Source organism: Hyperolius riggenbachi, chromosome 1 (genome assembly GCF_040937935.1).
Source record: "Hyperolius riggenbachi isolate aHypRig1 chromosome 1, aHypRig1.pri, whole genome shotgun sequence".
In the NCBI taxonomy this organism is placed as follows: domain Eukaryota; kingdom Metazoa; phylum Chordata; class Amphibia; order Anura; family Hyperoliidae; genus Hyperolius; species Hyperolius riggenbachi.
In genome coordinates, this window is record NC_090646.1 from 52,423,280 (window position 1) to 52,448,760 (window position 25,481).

Genomic DNA, 25,481 nt, shown 5'->3' on the forward strand with positions numbered 1-25,481 from the left:
CCCCCCCCCCCCTCCTCCATCTTCAGAGGGCTGTGGATATTACACCTGCCTGCTCTGCATTGCAGGCCCATCTGTATCCAACAGAGAGGCAGGATTTATATAGTGTAACCAGCCATTCTCCTGTGACGGGTCATGCCAGGGACATGTCTGCATGGGCAGGCCTGGCCTCATGGGAAACACTCTCATCTAACTATTCAGCATGGGACCCCCCCCCCCCCCCTCTCCATCCTGTGTCAACAAAAACATTCCTGTAAGTGGATCTCACATTTCTTATTTTTCATACACCTACATTATAGCTCTGATCAGTTTCTGGGCAGATTTTGCTTTAGGTCTGTAGAAGAGATCTTCCACTTGTGCTGCTTAAGGGCCGGTTCACACGGACGCTTGGCGGCGTCTACCGTCAAGCGTTCGGGACCCATCGGCTAAACTCTCCCATTCAAGTGAATAGGAGCGTTTAGCATTGCGCGGTTACCGTCGATTACCGTCGATTGCATAAACGCGGCGTTCTGATCCCGATTTAACGCATCGTTTCGGCCGTCCCTAGAAGCCGCATGCAACGTCCAGGGACGGCTAGCCGGCGCGGCTTCATGTCCCCCTGCGGGGAAGAGAAACGCCGATCGCGACGATCTCTGTACCGCCGCCACCGAACGGGACGTCACAGGACGACGCGACTTCCTGGCCGCCCCAACGCCGCCTGCCGTCCATGTGAACCGGCCCTAAAAGCAAACTGTTACATAGTTATTTGGGTTGAAAAAAGGCATACGTCCATCGAGTTCAACCAGAGAACAAAGTACAACACCAGCCTGCTCCCCATATATCCCTGCTGATCCAGAGGAAGGCGATAAACCCTTACAAGGCATGGTCCAATTAGCCCCAAAAGGGAAAAATTCCTTCCCGACTCCAGATGGCAATCAGATAAAATCCCTGGATCAACATCATTGGGCATTACCTACTAATTGTAGTCATGGATGTCTTTCAACGCAAGGAAAGCATCTAAGCCCCCTTTAAATGCAGGTATAGAGTTTGCCATAACGACTTCCTGTGGCAATGCATTCCACATCTGAATCACTAGTAACAAAAAAATAAAAGTCAAAATAAAAACCTGTCATACTTACCTCCTGTGTAGTCATCAATCTCTTTCTCCTCTCCTGCGTCCTTGTTTGTCCACTGCAATCAATCTAATTCTCTGTCCTCCATTTAAAAATGCCCATTATAGCCCAGTTATAGCTGACAGCAACTGATCTAGTGAAAAAAAGGGATCAAAGGATTTCAGCTTCCTGAGAAACAAGCCTGACTAGATCTAGTCGGAATTTGAAAGAATCGTTGGAAGAAAATGGTGAGCTTCTGAGAGGAACTAATGGCAAGGTAAGTATGATGTATTCATTTGCAGGTACATCTTGTGTTTATTCTACATAATTTTACCCGCTGCAGGTTTCCTTTAAAGGACTACTGCAGTGAAAAAAAAGTTGTAAAATGACGCATTTTAGCACTGCATCTGAGTCACATGACTATAATACCTGTTGTCTTTCCTCTAGGCCCAGCAGCAGAGGAGCATGGACAACCTCCTGTCTGTGCAGTCCAGAGCCGGCCTGGGGAAGAGGTATAAAAGGGATCTGTGTGCAAGTCCGGAGGTGAACGGCACCAGCCCCATGTCCGAGCAGGACTCTGGTATCCTGGATGTGGAGGATGAAGATGAGGAAGAGGTAACAGCATTGTAGGGTTGGATGATGGTTGTGATGATTGGCTGTTGTATCTTGTTTTCTAGAGGGATTGTTCTCTACTGACTGCTCAGGTCCATGTTTGAGTTATTCATTGTCAGCTATGAGTGTGGCTTAGGCCCAGGGATGAAAAACAAAGAAAAAAAAATGCAGAGTCAATATAAACAAACATGTCATACTTGCCTCCCTTGTAGTCTACTCATCAATCCCTATCTCCTCTCCTGCATCCTGTTTGTCCTCTGTGATCAAGGGAATTTGCCATACTCTATTTAAAAAACGGCGATGACCCCGTAAAAAAGAGATGAAAATAACTTCTAGCCTTCATATTTCATGCAAATTTCTGTATATGCAGATAGGAAATTGGACCAATGGGAATAACGCCCGCCTGTTAATTGTTCTTAGTCCAAGTTCAATCTGCGTAACATTTACATGAAATCTGAATGCTGGGAGGAATGCTTTGCATATAGACAAAACGGAATTTATGATCTTCCCACCCCGACCATCCATAAACCTCCCAGATGTGCATGTCACTGTTAACCACACTACCATTCGCCCTACCTCTCAAGCCCGCTGTCTGGGTGTCACCCTGGACTCCGCACTCTCCTGCACTCCCCACATCCAAAACCTCACAAAGTCCTGCAACTTCCACCTTCGTAACATCTGCAAGATCCGCCCTTTCCTGCAGGGCCGGTTTAAGCAACAATGGGGCCCCAGGGCAAAATAAACCTGGGGGGCCCCCCCAACATATACCCCGGAACAAAAATCGGCATTAGGGGACCTTTTTTGCAGCTGGTATAGTCAGGGTGTGAAGTCCCAATCGGTCAGAGCTCCACATTCTGGCTATTCCAGCCTGCATGGGGGACAAGGGGTTAAAAAGTTTCAGGAGGGGGGACCGCACATAATTTAAAAAAAAAAAAAAATTCCCACACTCTAAACATAAAAAAAAAAAATTGGGAAAATAGGAAAAAATGCCAGGGATCTTCATACAGCCATATTGCGGCTGTATAGCGATCCCTGGCCAAAGCGCTGCGGCTGCGTATAGACCCCCTGGAAACCCCGTCAGGAAATTTATTGCGCTTTCGTTTGATGCATGTAAAATTACACTACCGTTAGGTTTGCTACTAAAAGTAACATTTACCGCATTTAAAAGTATACTTTTTTCCTTCGAAACTTTAAAATCGATTTTCTCAAAAACTATAAGGTCTTTTTGAAAAATTGTTTTTTCCACTTATTCCTAATGACCCCCTTAACATATCCTGCAAATTTAGGGTTTCTAGCATTTAAGGTGGATTTGCTATTAACCATTAAAGTCGGCAGGTTTTTAAATGTGTATTTTTTTTTCCTTTGAAACTTTAAAATCGATTTTCTCAAAAACTATAAGGCTGATTTGAAATTTTTTTTTTCCTCCTGTAGCTACTGGGGGCCCCTACAAGCTCTGGGGCCCTGGGGCAGCTGCCTACTTTGCCTTAATGGTAGCGCCGGCCCTGCTTTCCTGACCTCTGCCACCACCAAACTCCTCATCCATGCCCTCATAATTTCCCGCCTTGACTACTGCAATGCCCTGCTGTCTGGTCTCCCTATAACCCGAACAGCCCCACTGCAGTCCATCATGAATGCGGCAGCCAGAATTATCCACTGCTCCCATCGCTCCACCACGGCGGATCCCCTCCTTGAAACCCTCCACTGGCTTCCTATCCAGTCCAGAATCAGATTCAAGATACTGTGTCTGACCTACAAATCTCCACAAAACCTGTCCAACCTACATTTCCGATCTTACTCAGAGGTACACACCTAGCCGCTCACTCCGCTCTTCCAATGAACTTTGCCTAACCGCCCCCCGCATCACCCAGTCCCGTGGACGCCTCCAGGACTTCTCAAGAGCTGCTCCAACACTATGGAACTCCCTACCTCCACCCATTAGGGCAGCCCCCTCCTTCAATATCTTCAAGAAAGCCCTCAAAACTCACCTTTTCACTCTGGCCTACTACCCCTCACAAGTGCTCTAAACCCACAGCTGAACTCTGGTCTCTACCTCTCGTGTCCCTACCTCTCCCTTTAGATTGTAAGCCTTTGGGCAGGGTCCTCCTCCTTTTGTGTGCAACCTGATCATGCACCTCCATTACTGTGAAACCATGTTATGCATCTGAGTGAACCTAACTTGCCTAATCTCCATGCTCCATCCAGTGACTGACTAAGCATTACTTGGTACTCCTACTATGGTGTGTGATCTGGTTTTCTTGTATTCCTGTATTGTCATTTTGCTGTATGTCACCCCTAAATATTGTCTGTAACCTAAATTAATGTTCAGCGCTGCGTAATATGTTGGCGCTTTATAAATACAATAAATAAATAAATAAATAGTTGGTGATCCCTAATGACCAGCTTTACAATCACATCACCAGTCTGGTGCCGGTTGGACTCTGTCCCTCACGCAGAGTTGTTCCCAACAGAGATTTTTCTAGTTAAAAGCAGACCTGGACTCAGAACTTACTCTCTGCTCTAAGAGATAAGCAATAGAATAATAACCTTTAAAGTGAACCCGCAGTAAGAGTTTTATAGAGGCTGCCAAATTTATTGCCTTTTAAGCAATACCAGTTGCCTGGCTTTCCTGCTGGTCCTCTGCCTCTAATGCTGGGTACACAGGTTGCGATTTCCCGCTCGATCCCGGTCAATCGATTATTTTCAACATGTTCGATCGGGTCTCGATCAATACAGTCGTCGATTTGCTCATGTTAAAGGGAAGGTTCAAGCAAAATAAAAAAATGAGTTTCACTTACCTGGGGCTTCTACCAGCCCCATGCAGCCATCCTGTGCCCTCGAAGTCACTCACTGCTGCTCCAGTCCCCCGCTGGCAGCTTGCCGACCTCGGAGGTCGGGGATGCATTGCGTACATTTTTACGCATTCCCGCTAGTGCAGGAACATCAACACATACATTTTTACGCATTACTGGTTCTATGCGTAAAAATGTACGCAATGAGTCCCGCCGACTCGCTAAGCTGCCAGCGGGGGACTGGAGCAGCAGTGAGTGACTACGAGGGCACAGGATGGCTGCATGGGACTGGTAGAAGCCCCAGGTAAGTGAAACTCATTTTTTTTATTTTGCTTGGACCTTCCCTTTAAAGAGACTCTGAAGTCTCTAAAAAGTCTTTTTATTTCAAAAATATGTTTAATATGTTATCCCTAACTAAACCGCTGCATTCCCGCCGCTATAAACTATCTAAATCCCCCCAAACTCCCCGGGGGGCAATCCGGGCAGCACTTCTGTGAGAGGCAGAGCTATGAGCCGCAGCTCTGCCTCACACGCGTCTGACAGCGGCGGATCTCCGCCTTTCCCCCGCCCCTCTCAGTCTTCCTTCACTGAGAGGGGCGGGGGAGAGGCGGAGATCCGCCGCTGACAGACGCGTGTGAGGCAGGGCTGCAGGTCATAGCTCTGCCTCTCACGGAAGCGCTTAGGGCAGCAAAATCCACGACCAAGAAAGTTGTGGATTTTGCGGGGGGAGGGAGGGGGGAGTTGGGGGGAATTTAGATAGTGTACAGTGACGGGAATGCAGTGGTTTCGTTAGGGATAACATATTAAACATATTTATGAAATAAAAATATTTTTTTAGAGACTTCAGAGTAAGTATGCAAAATTGACGGCTGTATCCATCGAAACCCGATCGAACATGTTGGAAATAATCGATCGAACGGGATCGATCAAGTGGGAAATCGCAACGTGTGTACCCAGCATAATACTTTCAACCATAAACCGTGAACAAGCATATGTAGATCAGGTGTTTCTGACAATATTGTCAGAACTGACTGGATTAGCTGCGTGCTTGCCAAATTGATCAGCAGGGCTGCTCCCGGGCAACTGGTATTGTTTAAAAGGAAACCAATATTGCAGACTCCATATAACTCTTTTTATGTTCACTTTAAAGCAATACATTTCCTTGTAACAGCTTCTAGAACTCCTACTGAGATTCTGCAGAGTATTTACTTCCTGGTACCCTGTGAGCACAGAAGGGGTTAACCTCCTGTTTACACATATTAGCTCAGACAGCTCAAATTACGCTAGCTCATTACTTGCTGAGAAGAGAGAATTAGGCTGTTCTTTGTAAACACGCAGGATGGATTTCTCTGTTTTCTCCTTGTTTCCTGTGCAAGAGTTCAGGTCCGCTTTAAGCCAACGAGAACCCCCTCTGCACCACTCTCATAGTTTTGTATTGTTGGATTGATGGTTGTCCCTTGTGTTTTGCAGGCACCAGGCACACAGGATCTAGTGGATTTCTCTCCGGTATATCGCTGTTTACACATCTACACTGTGCTGGTGAGTGCTTAAAGCTAAGTGTGCTTACACACATCAGATCCAGGCAGGAACCCATCCTGTGTCTTCACTATCTCTCTGTAAAGAGGGACCTTCCTATACTACAAGTAAAGGGGTCTGCAGACTTCTTTATAAAGTAGTATGCCTTCCAGTTGATACATTAGATCAGGGATGTCAAACCGGTCCTACGAGGGCCGAGGTCCTCACACATTTTTGACACAGCTGAAATGAATTGATGGGTCTGAGTCAGGAAAGGTGTGGTCCATCAGGTAGAACACATTCCTCTCTTTCTCAGTCCATCCTAAACACTGGCATGGATCTGGCCCTCCAGGCCTGGAGTTCAACACCTGGGCATTAGACGATGGCCACCAGTTCGCCCATCAGATAGCTCCCTCTCTGATCCAGTCTGGAGGGATCTATTGTCTGCCCACACACTGCACATAGATTTTTGAATTTCCACATCTTTTTTCCACCGGGTTGCAGACCATGTGACACTGCCATTGTGATGTCACTACATGTGGGCGTGTCACTTGGTACAGGTGTTAGCGGTGGGGATTCAGAAAGATGCTGGACTCAGGAGGAGGAGGCGGCCAGGAGTCGTACCGGGCATGACAGGTGGGCATGCAACACTCACCATGGGCCCGGGGGGAGGGGGGGTTCACATAGATGTGCCTAACCGTTGTCAGGAAGTCGAACACGGTTAATGCTGCGCACCCAAACCATCCACACACAGAAGGCCAGGTTGCCGATCACTAGGGAGGGGACAACAGAAGACTGAAGCACAGCCGAGCTGCAGTGAGTCTAATGGTCCCCCGCAGACATCCTGTGCCCGCGCAGCCACTCACCGATGCTCCGGGCCCACTTCCGGTTCCCTTCTGGAATTTCAGACTTTAAAGTCGAAAAACGACTGCGCCTATAAAACCCTTCCGCTGATGTCACCAGGAGTGTATTGCGCAGACCCATTATGGTCTTTGCCTGCGTAGTATGCTCCTGGTGACATCAGCGGGAGCGAGGACACTGCAACGCAGGCGCAGTGGTTTTCCGACTTTAAAGTCTAAAATTCCAGAAGCGAACCAGAGGCGGGGCAGGAGCATCGGTGAGTCACTGCGCGGGCACAGGATGTCTGTGGGCGACCATTAGAAGCCCTGGGTAAGTTCAACTCATTTTCCCCCGACCCCCTACAGTGTCCCTTTAACCACTTAAGCTCTGTCGTTTTCACTTTATGCATCCGAGCAATGTTCAACTCCCATTCATTCGCCTATAACTTTATCACTACTTATCGCAATGAACTGATCTATATCTTGTTTTTTCCGCCACCAATTAGGATTCCTTTGGGGGGTACATTTTGCAAAGAGCTACCTTACTGTAAATGCATTTTAACAGTAAGAATAAGAAAAAAATGGAAAACTAATCATTATTTCTCAGTTTTCGGCCATTATAGCTTTAAAATAATACATGCCTCCATAATTAAAACCCACGTATTGTAATTGCCTATTTGTCACGGTTATTTCACCGTGTAAATTATGTCCTTATCACAATGTATGGCAACAATATTTTATTGGGAAATAAGAGTATTTTTTCCGTTTTCCATCCATCACTATTTACAAGCTTATAAAAAAAAAATATCTAGAAATATTTCATGTTACATAGATATTTAAATAGTTTAGACCCTTAGATAAATATTTGTGTTTTTTTTTTTTGGTTTTTTTTTTTTTTTTTATTGTAATGTTTTTGAGTTTTTTATTAAACATTTTATGTGGGTATTTTTGGGAGGGTGGGAAGTAAATAGTGTTTTATTTAGGGAAATATGTGTGTAGTGTAATTTTTTTTTTACTTTTAGATGTAGTTTTACTCTTTCGCCACAAGATGGCAAACCCTGTCGCTTTTTCTGCGGGGGAGAGGAATCCGTGATCGGGCACCATAACCCGATTCATTGATTCCTGGGCTACCGAATCTGCGGCCGGGAGTGCGCGTGCACGCGCGATCGGCCACGGGAGCGCGCATGTCCTCCTTGACGTTTTTATACGTCAAGGACGACACCGTGGTTAAGTTTCACTTAGAGAGTCTGAAGCGAGAATAAATCTCGCTTCAGACCTCATAGATATCAGGGGCATGTGTGCCACTGCTAAAACGCCGCTATCCCGCGGCTTAACGGGGGTCCCTTCACCCCCAAATCCCCTCGGTGCAGCAGGGGAGCGCTTCCTGGTTGGGGCAGGGCTAACCGCCGCAGCCCTGCCCCACGCGCGTCTGTCAGCGCGTATCTCCGCCTCTCCCCGCCCCTCTCAGTCTTCCTTCACTGAGAGGGGCGGGGGAGAGGCGGCGATGCGCCGCTGATAGACGCGACTGGAGGCAGGGCTGCAGCCGTTAGCCCTGCCTCCAGGAGCGACCAAATCTACGACCAAGTCTTGCGGGGGGGATTTGGGGGTGAAGGGACCCCTGTTTAGCGGCGCGATACCGGCGGTTTAGCAGGGGCACACATGCCCCTGCTAACTATGAGCTCTGAAGCGAGATTTATTCTCGCTTCAGACTCTCTTTAAAGAGGAACTCCAGTGAAAATAATGTAATAAAAAAAGTGCTTCATTTTTACAATAATCATGCATAAATGATTTAGTCAGTGTTTGCCCATTGAAAAATCTTTCCTCTCCCTGACTTACATTCTGACATTTATTACATGGTGAAATTTTTACTGTTGGCAGGTGATGTAGCTGCTGCATGCTTTTTTGGCAGTTGGAAACCGCTGTAAACAGCTATTTCCCACAACGCAACAAGGTTCACAGACAGGAAACTGCCAGAAGTACCACGGTCCTCAGTTTCTTGTGGGAGAGGTTTCACCACAATATCAGTCATACTGCACCCCCTGATGGTCTGTTTGTGAAAAGGAATAGATTTCTCATGTAAAAGGGGGTATCGGCTACTGATTGGGATGAAGTTCAATTCTTGGTCGGAGTTTCTCTTTAAAACTATTTGGTGAAAGTAAGTGGCCATCCCTTTTCAGTCTGACAGTGTAATGTAATGGTTGAGTATTGCCTGAGAAGGGCTGTGGAGATTGTTAGGTATATGTGGCCAGTACACACACAGTCATAGTGGAGTGTGTGTGTTACGGACATCTGCCTCCCCCGGCTGACACGGAGATGTGCGTGTGTTCCTGCGCTGGAAAAGCTTGTTTGATGAGAGCCGGTATGTCATTATCGTTCTCAGGAAGCCACAATGCGAGGTAATTCTATTTTCTCTGTAGGGATCAGACAGAGGACACCGGGACGTGTCGCTGCCCGCTCTTGTTTGGGTTAGCGAAGTCTCCTCATGCTCGTCCTGTTGGTATAGCCCGGGCGGGGGGAGTATATCCAGCTTTGTCGTCCTGTCAGGAGTGGGGAAGAGGTCTCTGTGAGTTTAGCAGGCGTTCTTGCAGGTGTCTCCTCTCAGCCAGTGACAGTGCAAAATACTTTTCAGTCTGAGTGTCAGCAGCAGTTCACGTCCCCTGGGACTCTCCCGGTATCTCTGGTAGTTGTGGATTCACTAGGGAACAGCTGATTATTATGGAGGTGTAGTAGGTAGCACTCTAGCCTTGCAGGGCTGGGGTCCCCCAGTTGGAACTGGGTCAGAACACTATCTGCATGGAGTTTGGATGTTCTCCCTGTGTCTGTGTGGGCTTTCACTCGCATCCTAAAAATCATACAGATTTTAATCAATTGGCTTTCCCCAATTCACCTCCAAGGTTTTTTCCCCTTAAAGGTACACCGAGCAGTGCAGAAACTATGGAAAGATGCATATTATTTTGAAGCTCTCTTTCTCCTCTTTCCAATGATATATAAACTGCCGCCCTATGCCTTTTAGTTTTCGCTGTTTTCGTGATCCTTAATCGTGACCGCGGCAAATTCGATCGCGAAAATAGCGAAAACTAAAAGGCGTAGGGAGGTGGTTTATATATCATTGGAAAGAGGAGAGAGCTTCGAAATGATATGCATCTTTCCATAGTTACTTGTATTACACAGGACGACTTTTCTCCAAAGTCGGCAGCTCGATTCAGCACAATGCAATGAAATATAAAGAACCCAGGGGGATATAATTACAAACATCATGCTGGTAGGTGTGAGGATGTAATTAATTAGTTGTGGGTATGCTTAAAGGGGAACCTTAACTGAATGGGGGTAAAGAGTTTCACTTACCTGGGGCTATTACCAGCCCCCTGCAGCAGTCCTGTGCCCTCGGAGCCGCTCTGGAATCCTCCGGTCCCCCGCTGTCACTTAGTTTCGTTTTTGACGACTCACCAGTCGGCCGGCCACCATGCGTATTATTGAACGCATACTCTACTGCAATTAGCGCTGTTGCGGACCGCAACACGTACAAAAATACGCGTTGTCGCATATCTACGTGTGCGGAATGCGGCAACGCGTATTTTTGTTCATGTTGCGGTCCGCAACAGCGCTAATTGCGGGAGAGAATGCGTCCAATAATACGCATGGCGGCCGGCCGACTGGTGAGTCGTCAAAAACGAAACTAAGTGACAGCGGGTGACCGGAGGATTACAGAGCGGCGCCGAGGGCACAGGACTGCTGCAGGGGGCTGGTAATAGCCCCATGTAAGTGAAACTCTTTAACCCCCATTCAGTTAAGGTTCCCTTTAAAGGCATACCCACAGGCACTGCTCGGAGTCCCTTTAAACACCAGAGCAATAGCGCTCCTTCCATTCATTCGCCTATAAGTTTATTACTACTTATCACAACAAAACAATCTATATCTTGTTTTTTTCACCACCAATTCGGCTTTCTTTGGGTGGTACTTTTTGCTAAGAATTATTTTATTCTAAATGCATTTTAACGGGAATAAGAAGAGAAGAATGGGAAAAATTCATTATTTCTTAGTTTTTCAGCCAATATAGTTTTAAAATAATGCATACTACCATAATTAAAACCCACACTTTGTATTTGCCCATTTGCCAAACTAGTAACGAGAAACAATTTTTGCTGCTTGCCGTTGAGTACAGTATGCCTGTGACTTTTTGTCAAATGAAACATTTTAATAGGGAAATAACCGATATACTGTGTGCAGCTAGCACAGTGGTGGCTGCTAATCAGTGGCTGTTACTGCTGCTGGCACAGTGACAGTTGCTAATCAGTGGCAGTTACTGCTACTGGCACAGTGGCAGCTGCTAATCAGTGGCTGTTACTACTGCTGGCAAAATGGCAGCTGCTAATCGGCGGCTGTTACTGCTGCTGGCATAGTGGCAGCTGCTAATCAGTGGCTGTTACTGCTGCTGGCACAGGGACAACTGCTAATCAGTGGCTGTTACTGCTGCTTGCACAGTGGCAGCAGCTAATCAGTGGTTGTTACTGCTGCTGACACAGTGACAACTGCTAATCAGTGGCTGTTACTGCTGCTGGCATAGTGGCAGCTGCTAATCAGTGGCTGTTACTGCTGCCAATCAGTGGCTTTTACTGCTGCTGGCACAGTGACAACTGCTAATCAGTGGCTGTTACTGCTGTTTGCACAGTGGCAGGTACTAATCAGTGACTTTTACTACTGCTGGCACAGTGACAACTGCTAATCAGTGGCTGTTACTGCTGCTGGCATAGTGGCAGCTGCTAATCAGTGGCTGTTACTGCTGCTGGCACAGTGGCGGCTGCTAATCAGTGGCTGTTACTGCTACTGGCACAGTGGTGGCTGCTAATCACTTGCTGTTACTGCTGCTGGCACAGTGGCAGCTGCTAATAAGTGGCTGTTACTGCTGCTGGCACAGTGACAACTGCTAATCAGTGGCTGTTACTGCTGCTGGCACAGGGCCAGCAGCTAATCAGTGGCTGTTACTGCTGCTGGCACAGTGACAGCTGCTAATCATTGGCTGTTACTGCTGCTGGCACAGTGACAGCTTCTAATCAGTGGCTGTTACTGCTGCTGGCACAGTGGCAGATGCTAATCAGTGGCTGTTACTGCTGCTGGCACAGTGGCAGCTGCTAATAAGTGGCTGTTACTGCTGCTGGCACAGTGACAACTGCTAATCAGTGGCTGTTACTGCTGCTGGCACAGTGACAGCTGCTAATCATTGGCTGTTACTGCTGCTGGCTCAGTGACAGCTTCTAATCAGTGGCTGTTACTGCTGCTGGCACAGTGGTGGCTGCTAATTAGTGGCTGTTATGCTAAATACACACCATACAATTTTCTGGCAGATTTACCTGCGAGATCGAGGATTTCCATCATGTCCGATTTGAATTTCAATCGATTTTCCTGGGTTTTTTGTCGGTGTTTTTTTTTTTTTATTATTGATTTTCGTTCAGTTCTATAAAAATTTGATTGAAAAAGATTGACAACGATTAAAAAAATGGTCAGAAAATCCAAAAATTGATTGAAATTATTTCATGTTTGAAATGATCGATCTGGCTGGTAAATCTGCCAGAAAATTGTATGGTATGTACATAGTGCTGCTTGTATAGTGGCGGCTGCTAATCAGTGGCTGTTACTGCTGCTGGCATAGTGGCGCTGCTAATCAGTGGCTGTTACTGCTGCTGGCACAGTGGCAGATGCTAATCAGTGGCTGTTACTGCTGCTGGCACAGTGGCAGCTGCTAATCAGTGGCGGGTTACTGCTGCTGGCACAGTGGCAGCTGCTAATCAGTGGCGTTTACTGCTGCTGGCATAGTGGCAGTTGCTAATCAGTGGCGTTTACTGCTGCTGGCATAGTGGCAGTTGCTAATCAGTGGCTGTTACTGCTGCTGGTACAGTGGCGGCTTTTAATCAGTGGCTGTTACTGCTGCTGGCACAGTTGTGGCTGCTGATCGGTGGCTGTTACTGCTGCTGGCACAGTGGCGGCTGCTAATTAGTGGCTGTTACTGCTGCTGGCACAGTGGCAGCTGCTAATCAGTGGCTGTTACTGCTGCTGGCATAGTGGAAGTTGCTAATCAGTGGCTGTTACTGCTGCTGGCATAGTGGCAGTTGCTAATCAGTGGCTGTTACTGCTGCTGGTACAGTGGTGGCTGCTAATCAGGGGCTGTTAGTGCTGCTGGCACAGTGGTGGCTTCTAATCAGTGGCTGTTACTGCTGCTGGCACAGTGGCGGCTTTTAATCAGTGGCTGTTACTACTGCTGGCACAGTGGTGGCTGTTAGTGCTGCTGGCACAGTGGTGGCTGCTAATCAGTGGCTGTTACTGCTGCTGGCACAGGGCTGCTAATCAGTGGATGTTACTGCTGCTGGCACAGTGGTGGCTGCTAATCAGTGGATGTTACTGCTGCTGGCACAGTGGTGGCTGCTAATCGGTGGCTGTTACTGCTGCTGGCACAGTGGTGGCTGCTAATCAGTGGCTGTTACTACAGTGGTGGCTGGTAACCTACAGACGAGCGAAGGGGGAAGTCAGAGCGGCAACCTAAGGTGGCCCCTGCATGCAGCATAGCAGCTATGGCCTGTGGGTCACATTTGAATTATCAACTGTAGAGAGCTTTGGGGGGCCACCAGAAAAAGGTCTTCGGGCCATATTTGGCTCCTGGGCCGGACTTTGGAAATGCCCATCCTAGGGGCTCAACATGCAAGCTGCCCCACAGAAGCCTGTCTGAACCGGCCCTTAGAATTAGGCCAAGAATGGCAGCAGTGTCTTTAGAGGTTCCCTTTAATATAAGATGAACGAGGCTTTTCGGGGAATCCTCTTGCTGTCAGCTGCATTGTGAGAAAGCAGGTTGTTCTGTGTTTCCAATGAAGCATTCCTGTGAGAGTTTATCCCTTCTCCCCAGCTTGCTGATCTTGTCTTATGAATGTGTCATCAGAGGGGGAATTCTGCTGTTTACCATCCTGCAGCAAGGCGGCAGGTTGTCTCATGTCCCGGCCTGTAGGGAAGGCATCTGCCCTGGATATCAGTGTTACTTCAGCCTCTCGTGTCACTCTGCGATGTTCCCCTTCTTTCTGGAAGATATGTGTCTTTCCACCGCTTAAAGGGAACCCGAGGCAGTCCTGGGGTCAGAAAACAGATACTTGCTTAAGAAAAGGGAATCTTCTGGATCCTCCCGGGGCTGCCCACATCCTTCTCCAAACCATCACCTGCTCCTTGCTACCATCCTGAAGAGACTCTAACAAAATGTTCAGCCTTATTTCTCCTATCCTATAAATTATTATGCCTGTTCTAATGTGGTCTGGATTACTGCAGCCTTTTCTAGTTGCACTGTCTCTGTAATATATCTAATCTTTTCTTTGTCAAGCTTTGTCGACCCAGGGAGGAATGGGCTGCCTCTGCTGTGATAGGGAGAAGTTATGCACACCCCCTCCACGTTCCCCTCTGCTCTCCTGTGTGCTATGTGTATGAGTCACAGGCAAGATCTCTGCTCACTGCTCACAGCCAGCCTGTCTGAGGCTCACAGAGCTGTGACTTTGTGAACAGCTGTGAGTGCAGAGCGATCAGTGCAGAGCTCAGACAAGCAGCTAAGGCAACACTGGGAGGTAACATTCCAGCAGTAAAGTCATGTTTGAGAGGAGCCACTGCAAACGGGCACCTGCTCTGATGATGTATATCCTGTTTCGCGGCCATCTTCATTTCTTACAAAAACAATGAATAAAACAGTGATTTTATCACCAAGAAAGCTGCTGGGAGCGGCGAAAATGTCAGAGGGGGCTAGAAGAAGAAAACAAACAGGCTGGTTATTTGTTAGATTTTCACAGTACAGATTCTCTTAAAGATCGCGACTGCGTTCCTCTTCATGTACTCTTGTGCAGTAGCACGGAGCTGCTCATGGAAGGCCAATACTATCTCAACTCAGAAGAAAGCCCAGCAGAGACTATTCTTCCTTCGCCAGCTGAAGATGTTCGGCATGGCCCAAGAACGTCTAAGGTCCTTCTACTCCGCCACCATTTTACCTGCCCCCGTTCATCCATCCTGGTCTGGTATGCCGGCTCCTCCGCCTCCGACAGATAGAAAATTTGGAGGGTCATTAGATCAGCGGAGGGGATATTCGGGAATCCTCTTCCCCCATGAGACCTCATTCACAACTCCAGACTGCGCTCGAGAGCAATGAGAATTGCCATAAACCCCGCACACCCAGGCCATTGCTTCCTCACTTGGCTCCTATCAGCCTGGAGGCTCCAGGCCATCTCCACCAGGACCTCAAGGCACAGGAACACTTTCTTTCCTTCTGCTGTAAAACTCTTGAACTCTCTGCACGCCCCCTCCTTTTCCCCCTTATCCTACAGCTACTGTTGTGGGCACCCCTTGCTGTTGCTACTATTTAAAGGAAACCAGAGATGAACGCTTTGGCACAAAATAAACATAGATTTTACAAAATAAATACTATACCTGGTATTTTTTGCCGCTCTGGTGTGTCAGTTTTTTTTTTTTTTTTTACTAAAACTCCATGCAAAACACAGTTCATCAGAAAAGCATATTATTTAGTGGGCTGTGTGCAAAATGAAATCACCATTTCTAAAAACCTCTTATGACTAACAAATAGATTAAAAAAAGGTTTTTCAATAGCAGCTCCTCCCATCTCATCACAGCTCTCTATGATGCTGCGAATATACAGAGCAGGAAAGCAGAGCCAGAAGGGGGGCAGGATTGGGCTTGAAAAAACATCAGAGAAGACAGACTCTGCTATATTGATTCCTGAGCAAAGCCAGACTGAATGCTCACTACTGCCTCCTAACGTCTGTCCCCAGCTGGTTTCATTCGCTATGGGACGTTATCAAGGGTGTAAAGTTGTGGGTGTAAAATTGTCTTACTTACCTGGGGCTTCTTACAGGCCCATAAGCACAGATGCGTCCCTCGCTGTCCTCCGTTTAGCAGCAGTTAGTCCCGGTATCTTGCTTAGCCACGCCAGTGGGGCTCTTCTTCCCATGCGCAGAAAACCACAACTGACGCGACTGAGACAGTTACCTGGGCTGATTGCGGATGAACGGAGGACCGTGTGAGGTCGGCGAGGGATGCATCCATGCTTATGAGGCTAGAGAGAGCCCCGGGGAAGTAAAAAATCTTTGTTGGCTCATCTGAGTCTCTTTAAGGGGAACCTAAAGTGAGCGGAATATAGAGGCGGCCATCTTTATTCTCTTATAAACCATACCGGTTGCCTGGCTGTCATGCTGAGCTTTTGGCTTTAGTTGTGTTTGAGTCACACCCCTGCAACAAGCATGCAGCCAGCGGAGTCACAGCATCTGATCTGCTGCTCATTCTGGGCCAGTGACTTGTATTATTAGAGGCAACCAGCATTGTTTGTTAGAGAATGAACATGGCAGCCTCCGTTTCCACTCACTTCAGGTTCCCATGGAGATCCTGAGGGCTGGGATGCTGATCCTGCCTCTAACATCAGGAGGAGCTTATCCTAAATAAGAATTCGCTGGAATCCCATAGGCTTGGTGCATATCTATTTTTGGGAGATGTAATCACATTGACAGACCACTTCTCCCACCATGCATTATGGCAGCCGTGTGATATCAGCGCAGGCCCTTCAGTCTCCTGTGGCCGGACAGGCCGGGTCATGCGATATGGGGGACTGCATACACACAGGTCTCTAGAGAGCTGCCCCCTGAAGGTAACTAAATCCATGCTGCCCTCGCAACAGACCACTCATTTACCAACCATCCTTGGTGCGGGGGGTTCGTTTGGCATCATTTTTAACGGAGATGCTCAGTTTACTTTAAAAAGAACCTGAAGTGAGGCCTTGTTCACATTATAGGCGTTGTTGTAAAATTTTAGGCGCTGACGATTTTCAAAATCGCCCTGAAAGCGCTGGTGCAATGATTCTCTATGAGAATCAGGGCCATAGAGGCTCTGAAAGCCAACGCTTGCAGAACGTTGTATGCCATCAGGAAAGAACTGTACCACCTCAAACCAGCAGTGAAGGTCTGGCTGAAAGTCTTTGACAGTGTCATCACTCCAATCCTACTGTATGGAAGCGAAATATGGGGCCCCATCATCTACCCAGATCAATCAAAATGGGAATCTAGTCCCCCAGAAATATTCCACCTGGAATTCTGCAAACACCTCCTCCAGGTCCATCGGAGTACCTCAAACAATGCCTGCCGAGCTGAGCTGGGGAGATTCCCACTACTGCTTGAGATACAGAAGAGAGTGTTGTCCTTCTGGGCCGACCTACAGAGCAGCAGCCCCGACTCACCCCACTACAAAGCCATGCTGCACAATGAAGACCAAGAAAAGCCGTGTGCACTGAAAGAAGTTGTCAACTCTCTGGTCCCTCCAAACTCAGATCCACAAGAGCCCAGATAAAACACACCACAGCTAAGAGCAAAGAGGACTATGTGGATAAATGGAGGAATGAAATAAAGCGGTCACAAAAGCTAACCATATACTAGTCTCTACAGAGAGAATATAAAATGGCCCCATACCTGGAAAAGCTCCAAAACCCTCAAGAGAGGAAAATCCTGAGCATCTACAGACTGAGTGCTCACAACCTTGAAATAGAGTCTGGGAGACACAGACAGACGTACAAACCCAGGGAGGAGAGACTATGCCAACACTGTGAGCAGAAGACCCTGGAGGACAAAGATCATTTCCTGCTGCACTGCCCCAAATATACCACTACCAGGGAAACCTTTAAGAAATTGATGGATCTATTTCCAGACTTTCACACATTAGAGGATGAGAGAAAACACTGCATTCTACTAGGAGAAGAGAAATCCACAGTGACAATTGCTGCACACTATGTCACAGCATGCCACAGACTGAGAGGAGCATAAATGAACTGTAAACTCCCCCCCCCCCCCCCCAAAGGTCCACGAACTGCTAACTCACTGCACTCCCATCCCATGTCCCTCATTCCCCTTGCTCCTTGCTTTGGCAATGCCTGTATTGAAGCTTGGTCATGCCAATAAAGCTATCTTTGATTTGAATTGAGAGTTTATATTAGAGCGGTTTGTTTGTGGTCCGCTTTGAAAAGCAGTGCTCGGGCCATTTTTGAGGCGATTTATCTCAATGGAAGGTTTAGGAAAAACGCAAAACGCTCACAAAATCACTTTCAGAAGCGATTGCGTGAGTGTTTTTTTTTTTTTTTTTTAAAGACCTATTCCGGATTTTTTTTCCGTATCAGAAGACAGAAGCGCTCTGCAGAAGCGCTTACAAAAACGCCCACAAAGACTAGCGAACACGCAGAAAATCACCGGAAAGCGCTTTTAAAAAAAACGCAGAAAAACAAGCCCACCGTGGACGGACACGTGAGCCGAACGCAGTGTGAACAAGTTCTGAGAGGCAAAAATGGATATATTTTTTTATGGACCAAACTATCTGGGAGGCGCACAGTAGGTACTGAATGGCTGGCAGTTTAGGTGCCAGCAACTAAAGGACCACTCGAGTGGAAAAAAAAGTAGGCAGTTAAAATCTGACAGAACCGACAGGTTTTGGAATGGTCCATCTCATCGTGGGGGATTCTCAGGGTTTTGTTTATTTTCAACAGCATTTCCTGAACAGCAGTTTAACTGCCAAAATAGTAAGATGTCAGCCAGCCTCCCTACTCACTTGCACACTATTTTGCACACTATTTTGTCAGACTTACCAACTGCCGTTCAGGAAATGCTGTTGAAAACAAAGAAAACCCTGGAAATCCCCCATGAGGAGATGGCCTAGTCTAAAACCTGCCGGTTATTTCAGATTTTAACGGCCTAGATTTTTTTATGCTGGAATGGTCCTCCACAACTCTGGTGTTTGTTTTTTTTTCTTTCTTTTTTTATGGACACCTCTGATCCAGTGAGTCACCACAATATACAACACTGAGCCAGACCTAGATTTGTGGTACAAGTACGGGGTTGGCTGTAGGCCCTTTGAGAGCTGGCTGTCCCATAATGTGACCTCTAATGGAGTAACGTTGGACAACCCGTCTGAAGTACACAGTTTAGACTTGCGTTGCTATCATTGCTCCTTCTCGTCTTGGCCCGTCACATGGCGATGATTGGCGTGTGCCGCGTCGGAGGATGATATCAGTCTCTGGCAAGGAAACAGAACAATGTCATGTTGGCCGCAGCAGCTCGTGTTTGTTCGGCAGTGGAACGCCGCTCGCCAGCACAGTGTTTTGGAATGTTCTTATTGTCCGCTGCTCATTCTTCGTCCCGGGGACATCAGGTCAATCTCCCGGCTCGTTCCTTTGTTCTGCTTACAGTCTGGGTCATGAAAGTAGCAAACTCCTGAGAGCGCGATGACCCTGATGCCATGCGGCTCGCTCCCATACCGGGGGGGGGGGGGCGTAGATAAGCCTGCCGCTGAGCGATTGGCCGAATCCTGTTTGCCAACTAGAGGAAGTGGTGTCTTTTGTTTGCCGGGAGGAAATATCGGGGGCACGATCGCTGCGCTCGCAGCCTAATAATAATTATCAGAGCCGGCCGCCTCCCAGCGATGCCATTTGAACTTTCGCCCTCCCGAGGATGAAAAGAGTCCGCCGTATCAACAACATTACAGTATTTATTATTCTTGTTTGTGTTTTGCTTTTTTTCTCCTCTCTTGGCGTGAGCGACCTCGCAGTCACCTCGCTGTGACTGGCCCGGCTGCGACTGGCTTATCGGTGGGACAGAAGTTCATATATTGTGCAGGAAGGGGGTCGCCCAGCGGTCAGACGCCAGGCACCTGTAAATAAGGCTCTGCACTTTATCACACAGCCCCGGCCACAGACTCCTGCAGGAAGCCCTGAACTCTGGCAGGAAGGTTAGCAAGGGAAAGCTCAAGGATGGGGGGTGGGGGTCAGGCCTGGGTTACTGGAGCACTGCCTGCTGAACTTGACATGGCTGCGAATGGATGTGCGCCTGCTCTCAGGTGAGGACCTGTCACCGAGGATTCCCGGCCTGCCCGGTATTTACCACACTGTCATAAAGGGAACCTGAGGTGAGAGGGACATGGAGGATGGCCTGTTTATTTCCTTTTAAATAATGCAGATTGTCTGGCTGTTTTGCTGATCCTCTGCCTCTAATACTTCAAGCCATAAACCAGCATGCAGATCACGTCTGTGACAAATCTGACAAGTTTAGCTGCATGCTTGTTTCAGGGGTGTGATGTAGACCCTGCTGACCAGAAAGATCAGCAGGACTGCCAGGCAACTGGAAATAAATATGGCAGCCTCCATAGGTCTCTCACCTCGGGTTCCCTTTAAAGGGCTACTGAAGTGAGAGGGATATGGAGGCTGCCATATTTATTTACTTTTACATAATACCAGTTGCCTGGCAGCCCTGCTGATCTATTTGGCTGCAGTAGTGTCTGAATAACACCAGAAACAAGCATGTAGGTAATCTTGTCAGATCTGACAATAATGTCAGAAACACCTGATCTGCTGCATGCTGGTTTAGGGTCTATGGCTAAAAGTATTAGAGACAGAGGATCGGCAGAACAGCCAGGCAACTGACTGTATAGCTTAAAAGGAAATAAATATGGCAGCCTCCATATGGTTCTTGTTACAGATGTCCTTTAAGGACACATCTACAGAGGTTTGCCTTCTAAAGCTAAGCACCAACTGCTGGAAACTGCTGATGAACGAAGCTTTTAAGATCTTTCTACTAAAGGTCTTCACCCATGGGAAATGCTTCCTCTGTACCACGATGGTCGGAGCCATGCTTATGCTCTTTGAGTCCCACGGGAGAAAAGCTCTTTACAAATGTTATTTGTTGTTGGATGTAGACAACAGCAATAGTCCACAAGAAGATCACCAACAATAGGATCCTTAAAGAGAAACTCCGACCAAGAATTGAACTTTATCCCAATCAGTAGCTGATACCCCCTTTTACATGAGAAATCTATTCCTTTTCACAAACAGACCATCAGGGGGCGCTGTATGACTGATATTGGGGTGAAACCCCTCCCACAAGAAACAAGAAAAGTACATACTCTTGGCAGTTTTCTGTCTGTAAACCCTGCTGCATTGTGGGAAATAGCTGTTTCCAACTGCCAAAAACCATGCAGCAGCTACATCACTGGAGTTCCTCTTTAAATGAGGAAGGATGCAGGGAGACGTTCTATAGACTTTAGCAGAAAGATCATTTAACCCTTTAGCAACCAATTTATTTAGAGGCTTGCAAGTGCTCCAGGCTGATTAATTTTAGCACGTTTTTATTTTCTATTTGTTATATTTTAGTACAGCTACAATGTGTATTTGTGGCCACTTGTCACTAGGGGGCAGTGTGAGACAATAACAGGGGACTTCTGCTTTCATTTTTGTTATGTTTTCTGCTAGTAGAGAGAGATCAAAGCATTCCAAGAATTTACAGCACAAGAAGTTCTGCCAACTGAGGTCAAAAGCTGGGCACTTATCTCAAACAAACAAACTATTGAAGCTGCTAATGGGTGAAAAAATCTGTACACACTTAAAGGGAACCTGAAGCGAGGAAAATTATTTAAAATAAACACATGACGTAGCCATCAGTTCCTCTCAGAAGCTCACCATTTTCTTCTTACAGTGATCCCTTTTCCTATTTTGTCAGAACTGAAATATACCAGTTGCTGTCAGTTATATATCAGCAGCTGTCAGTTACAACTGAATGTGCAAGGTAATGTCCATGTTTCCCTATGGCTCAAGTGGGTGATATTACAGTTTAACAGTGTGCTGACCAGGAAGCTGTTAGGGGGTAATGGCCATTTTTAAAATGGAGGACGCAGAAATCCATTGATCACAGTGGACAAACGGGACTCTGGAGAGGAGAAAGAGATTGAGTAGTAGCCTACACAGGAGGTAAGTATGACCTGTGTATGGTTATTTTGACTTTTTATTTTAAGTTCAGGTTCTCTTTAAGAAGTTGAACAAATTGGTCCTGTTTAATCAGTCATTTCAAAATACCTGAGCATCCTCGTACATCGGCTGTCTGTAACCGCCATTTACCGCTTTTTTTTTTTTTAAGCTAGTTACACGATGTCGGGATTCATCTGTCATCTTGACATGGGTAACACAGAGATCCCATTGCACATTTATCATTTCAGGTCTGTGTCAGTTCATCCTGCTAATAATGCTACTTATCTGGCTTGACATCCACCAGAATCTAAAGCACACAAGCTAGATAAAAGTCAGCACACACAAATGAGCGATGTCACTCAAACGTCATTACCCGATATGAACGTGTCGAGAAGGAACCGCACATCGCCATAGAGGTGCTGGATCAAAGCTAAAGTACGGAAGAATCCAGGAGATCCGCACACTCAATGAGCCAAGTCCAATATTTGTTAAAGTACAGTGACACAGTTCTAGTTCACAGGACTAGTCCATCTCTTCATAGGGGATACTCAACAAGACTTTTATTCTTTATAAGGATATTCCCGAAAAAGGATTTAAACAATGATGCTGGCCGGCTTCCCTGCTCCCTACACAGTTTTTTGTCAGTTGGACAGAGTAACTGCCGTTCACTAAGTGCTTTTAAAAATAAATATATCCCTGAGAATCCCCTATAAAGAGATGGACTAGTCCAAAACCTGTCACTTCTGTTAGATTTCTACTACCTACTGTAAGTGACAGCAACATAGGAGAAAAGTAATTTATGGCTCATTTTACTCTGGAAAAAATGTACTTCTTATTTGTATATGTTTGCACATATTTTACATTTTACCTTTTTTCGCTGTAGTTCCCCTTTAAATAATTATTCGACGTGAAGACAAGTCTTTTGAATGGCGTTATTCACATACACCAATGTTCCCAATGACTTATGTAAATACTGCGAGCACAAATGCTGCATCACACAACATATGCACGCATGCGCTGGAACAATGCTGTGTGACTGATCTACACACCTACCCCGACCGCGCGATATCTGCCTAATGGTCATCGGATTTGATCCGACAGTTGGATCGGGCAGAAGACACATTTATATTGTGCTGTTTTCTTGCCCGACTCAAAGGATAGATTTCCATTTTCTCACCCAAGCAATTTTTTTTTTTTTCAGTTTTCATTCATGTTTTTTTGTTTTGTTTTTTTGAATTCCATAACTAGGAAAAATTGTTGTACGTTGGTCACATTTTTCAAATGTTACAATCAATCAGAGAAATTGATTGTGGAATGGAAATAAATATAAAACCTTGGGGTGTGGCCCCTTTTACTCCTGACTATGGCCTCAATTCACTAAGCTTTATCAACCACTTTACCGAACATTTGATAATTTACCTCATGGGTAAAATCTAATTTTGAATACACTAAGGCAGGAGTCAGGAACCTTTTTGGCTGAGAGAGCCATAAACGCCACATATTTTAAAATGTATTTCCGTGAGAGCCATACAATATGTTTCAAACTGGCAGAGTGCGCATGCGCAGCAGAGGGCTCATGTCCCTGTTGCCATGGTGATGTGTATATAGTTGATCTGCCAGGCAGCGGATGTGTCAGACACGTCTTCAGCTTCTCTTGGGTTTCAGCAACATCAGCAATTTCCCAGACAGGAGAAATACCGACTAACAGCTTGTACAATTAGCTAGCTGACTTGGGGGTTGATTCACTTTTATGGACAAGATCCCCGCACTTTGGCCCAATAGGCTGCCTGTCAAGTGACAGGCAGCCTATTGGTCCAATCAAAGTGCGGGGATCTCGTCCTACAAAGTCACTGGACCTGACAGGGTCCAGAGTGGGACAATTTGAGCGGCCTTTCGTTTTGGGATAGCACGAGTAAGTTAGTAGTGCCTGCTGCAGCAGTAGCGTGCCTGCTTTGAAAATGTTATTTGCACTGCCACACTAAGCTGCGCTGCTTGAGCGGCGCAGCTTAGTGAATAAACCCCTACTAATTTGTATGTGAGCCAGACGTAGCCATCAAAAGAGCCACATATGGCTCCCGAGCCATAGGTTCCCTACTCCTGCACTAAGGTGTTATATATTTATTGAACGTTTTATCAATAAAGCATTCAACAAATATATAACATCTTAGTGAATTCAAAATTAGATTTTACCCATTAGGTAAATTATCAAACGTTCAGTAAAGTGTTTGATAAAGCTTAGTGAATTGAGGACTGTGTGAATCTGGCCCGTGTTGTTGAGCTGCTCTGGGAAAGGCGGGAGCCACATGTGACCTCTGAGTGGAATGTTAGCCCATCTCCTGCCCTCACTGGTTGCCAGTAACACTAGTGTGAGATCAGCGAGGACAGAGCCTGTGTGTGCTGTACAGTGATAAGGTCACAGGAAAGAAAACATTAGGAAGGCCATGGCCTGTGATAAGCGCTGCGTGCTAATGGGGCCCGGCTACTGTTCCCAGTCCCCGGGGGACACCAGCGCTGTGATCTTGTTTTGATGACCTTCTTAGTACTTTGTGTGACACGGTGACCCTGGAGGAGAGCAGAGCAGCTTCTGTTTCATGCTGAGGACTCTCTGGGGAGAGGTAATGGCTGTGCCTCCTCTGACCACTGCTAGACGCAGCTCTCAGCTGGTTACTGTGTATCCCGAGCAGACGTGTTGCAATAAGTACTGGACTTTATGTAATATATCAAAAAAATTGTGCAAAAATGCAGTGCCTCAAACATAATACAAAAACTTAATTGATACAAAACACACAACTTGACATGAAAAATGTGTAACTTGAATAAAGAGACTCAAAGGCTTATTCACATTGTTTGGCTGGCAGAAAGAAAGGACCATATTAGTAGAATTGGCATAATGGTTGAATTGGCAACTGTAATAAATCACCTTTAGCTCCGGCACCAGCAACTCATCAGAGCTGCAACTCACAGCGACAGCATACAATAGATAGAGCGGAGACAGCCTTCTTCACCTTTCAAAGGGGTTTATTAAGCATCTTGTGTTACAGTTTGATTTCTTCAAAGTATAAATAGTCTTTCCTATGTCCTATGTACATCACATATATTTACATCATACATACAGGAAGCTAGTATTCTAACTAGGAAGCATAGAGAGCCGGATAGCTGGAAAGTAGAGTGCCCCCTTTTCCCTCCGTGCTCCCTCTTTATATGAACCAGAAAGCGTTAAATGTGACCTCATCTGAGCCATCTATGATTGGTTCAGATCCCTTGTGATGTCAGGACACACACCTACTCGATTAATATTCAATAAGATATTATGCCCTAGTTGCAAGAATGTTATGTTTTATAAATATGGCCCATGTTGATTGTTCCCGTAGTCCATTTGTCTGGGGCAGTGTAGGCCTAAGACCTTGGACTAGAAACATCTTCTCAGTATCTGCTTGTATCATTTGCTTCAAGCAGACACCGAGATGCTTCTGCCTGCATCACGAAAACCTCTATTTAAAGGTATATTCTGCGAACAAGCCTTTTACCTAAAACTCAGTCCAAATAACTGAGGCCTACTTAAATTATAACAATCCCCCCTAAAAAGGCTTGATCCGCAGATCCCAGCTTCTGAACCCAGCAGTACCTGATTTCTTTTCTGTATGTTTCACATTTTTCGATGCTCGTGCTCACACACCTTCTCTGCTCTAGGTGGTTATCCCTGGGAGAGAGGGCAAGACCTCTTGGTCTTCCTGTAACCAGGCTCTCTGAGGAGGCCCTACTTCTAAGTCCCTCTACACCACATTCTCAGCATTTGCGTCACTTGCGTATCACTCACAAACTTGCATGAGCACAGAAAAGTGAA

At 46.5% G+C, this 25,481-nt stretch overlaps 1 protein-coding gene across 3 annotated transcripts in view; it reads left to right on the forward strand.

Moving 5' to 3' along the window:
- The window catches only part of EXOC6B (exocyst complex component 6B), a 416,257-nt gene that overhangs the window by 167,862 nt on the left and 222,914 nt on the right, over positions 1 to 25,481 (forward strand). For all 3 annotated transcript variants that reach the window (XM_068274255.1, XM_068274264.1, XM_068274274.1), the window contains exons 7-8: positions 1,536 to 1,703; positions 5,960 to 6,028. In XM_068274255.1, coding sequence (XP_068130356.1) covers positions 1,536 to 1,703; positions 5,960 to 6,028 — 237 coding nt within the window. The remainder of the gene's footprint in view (positions 1 to 1,535; positions 1,704 to 5,959; positions 6,029 to 25,481) is intronic.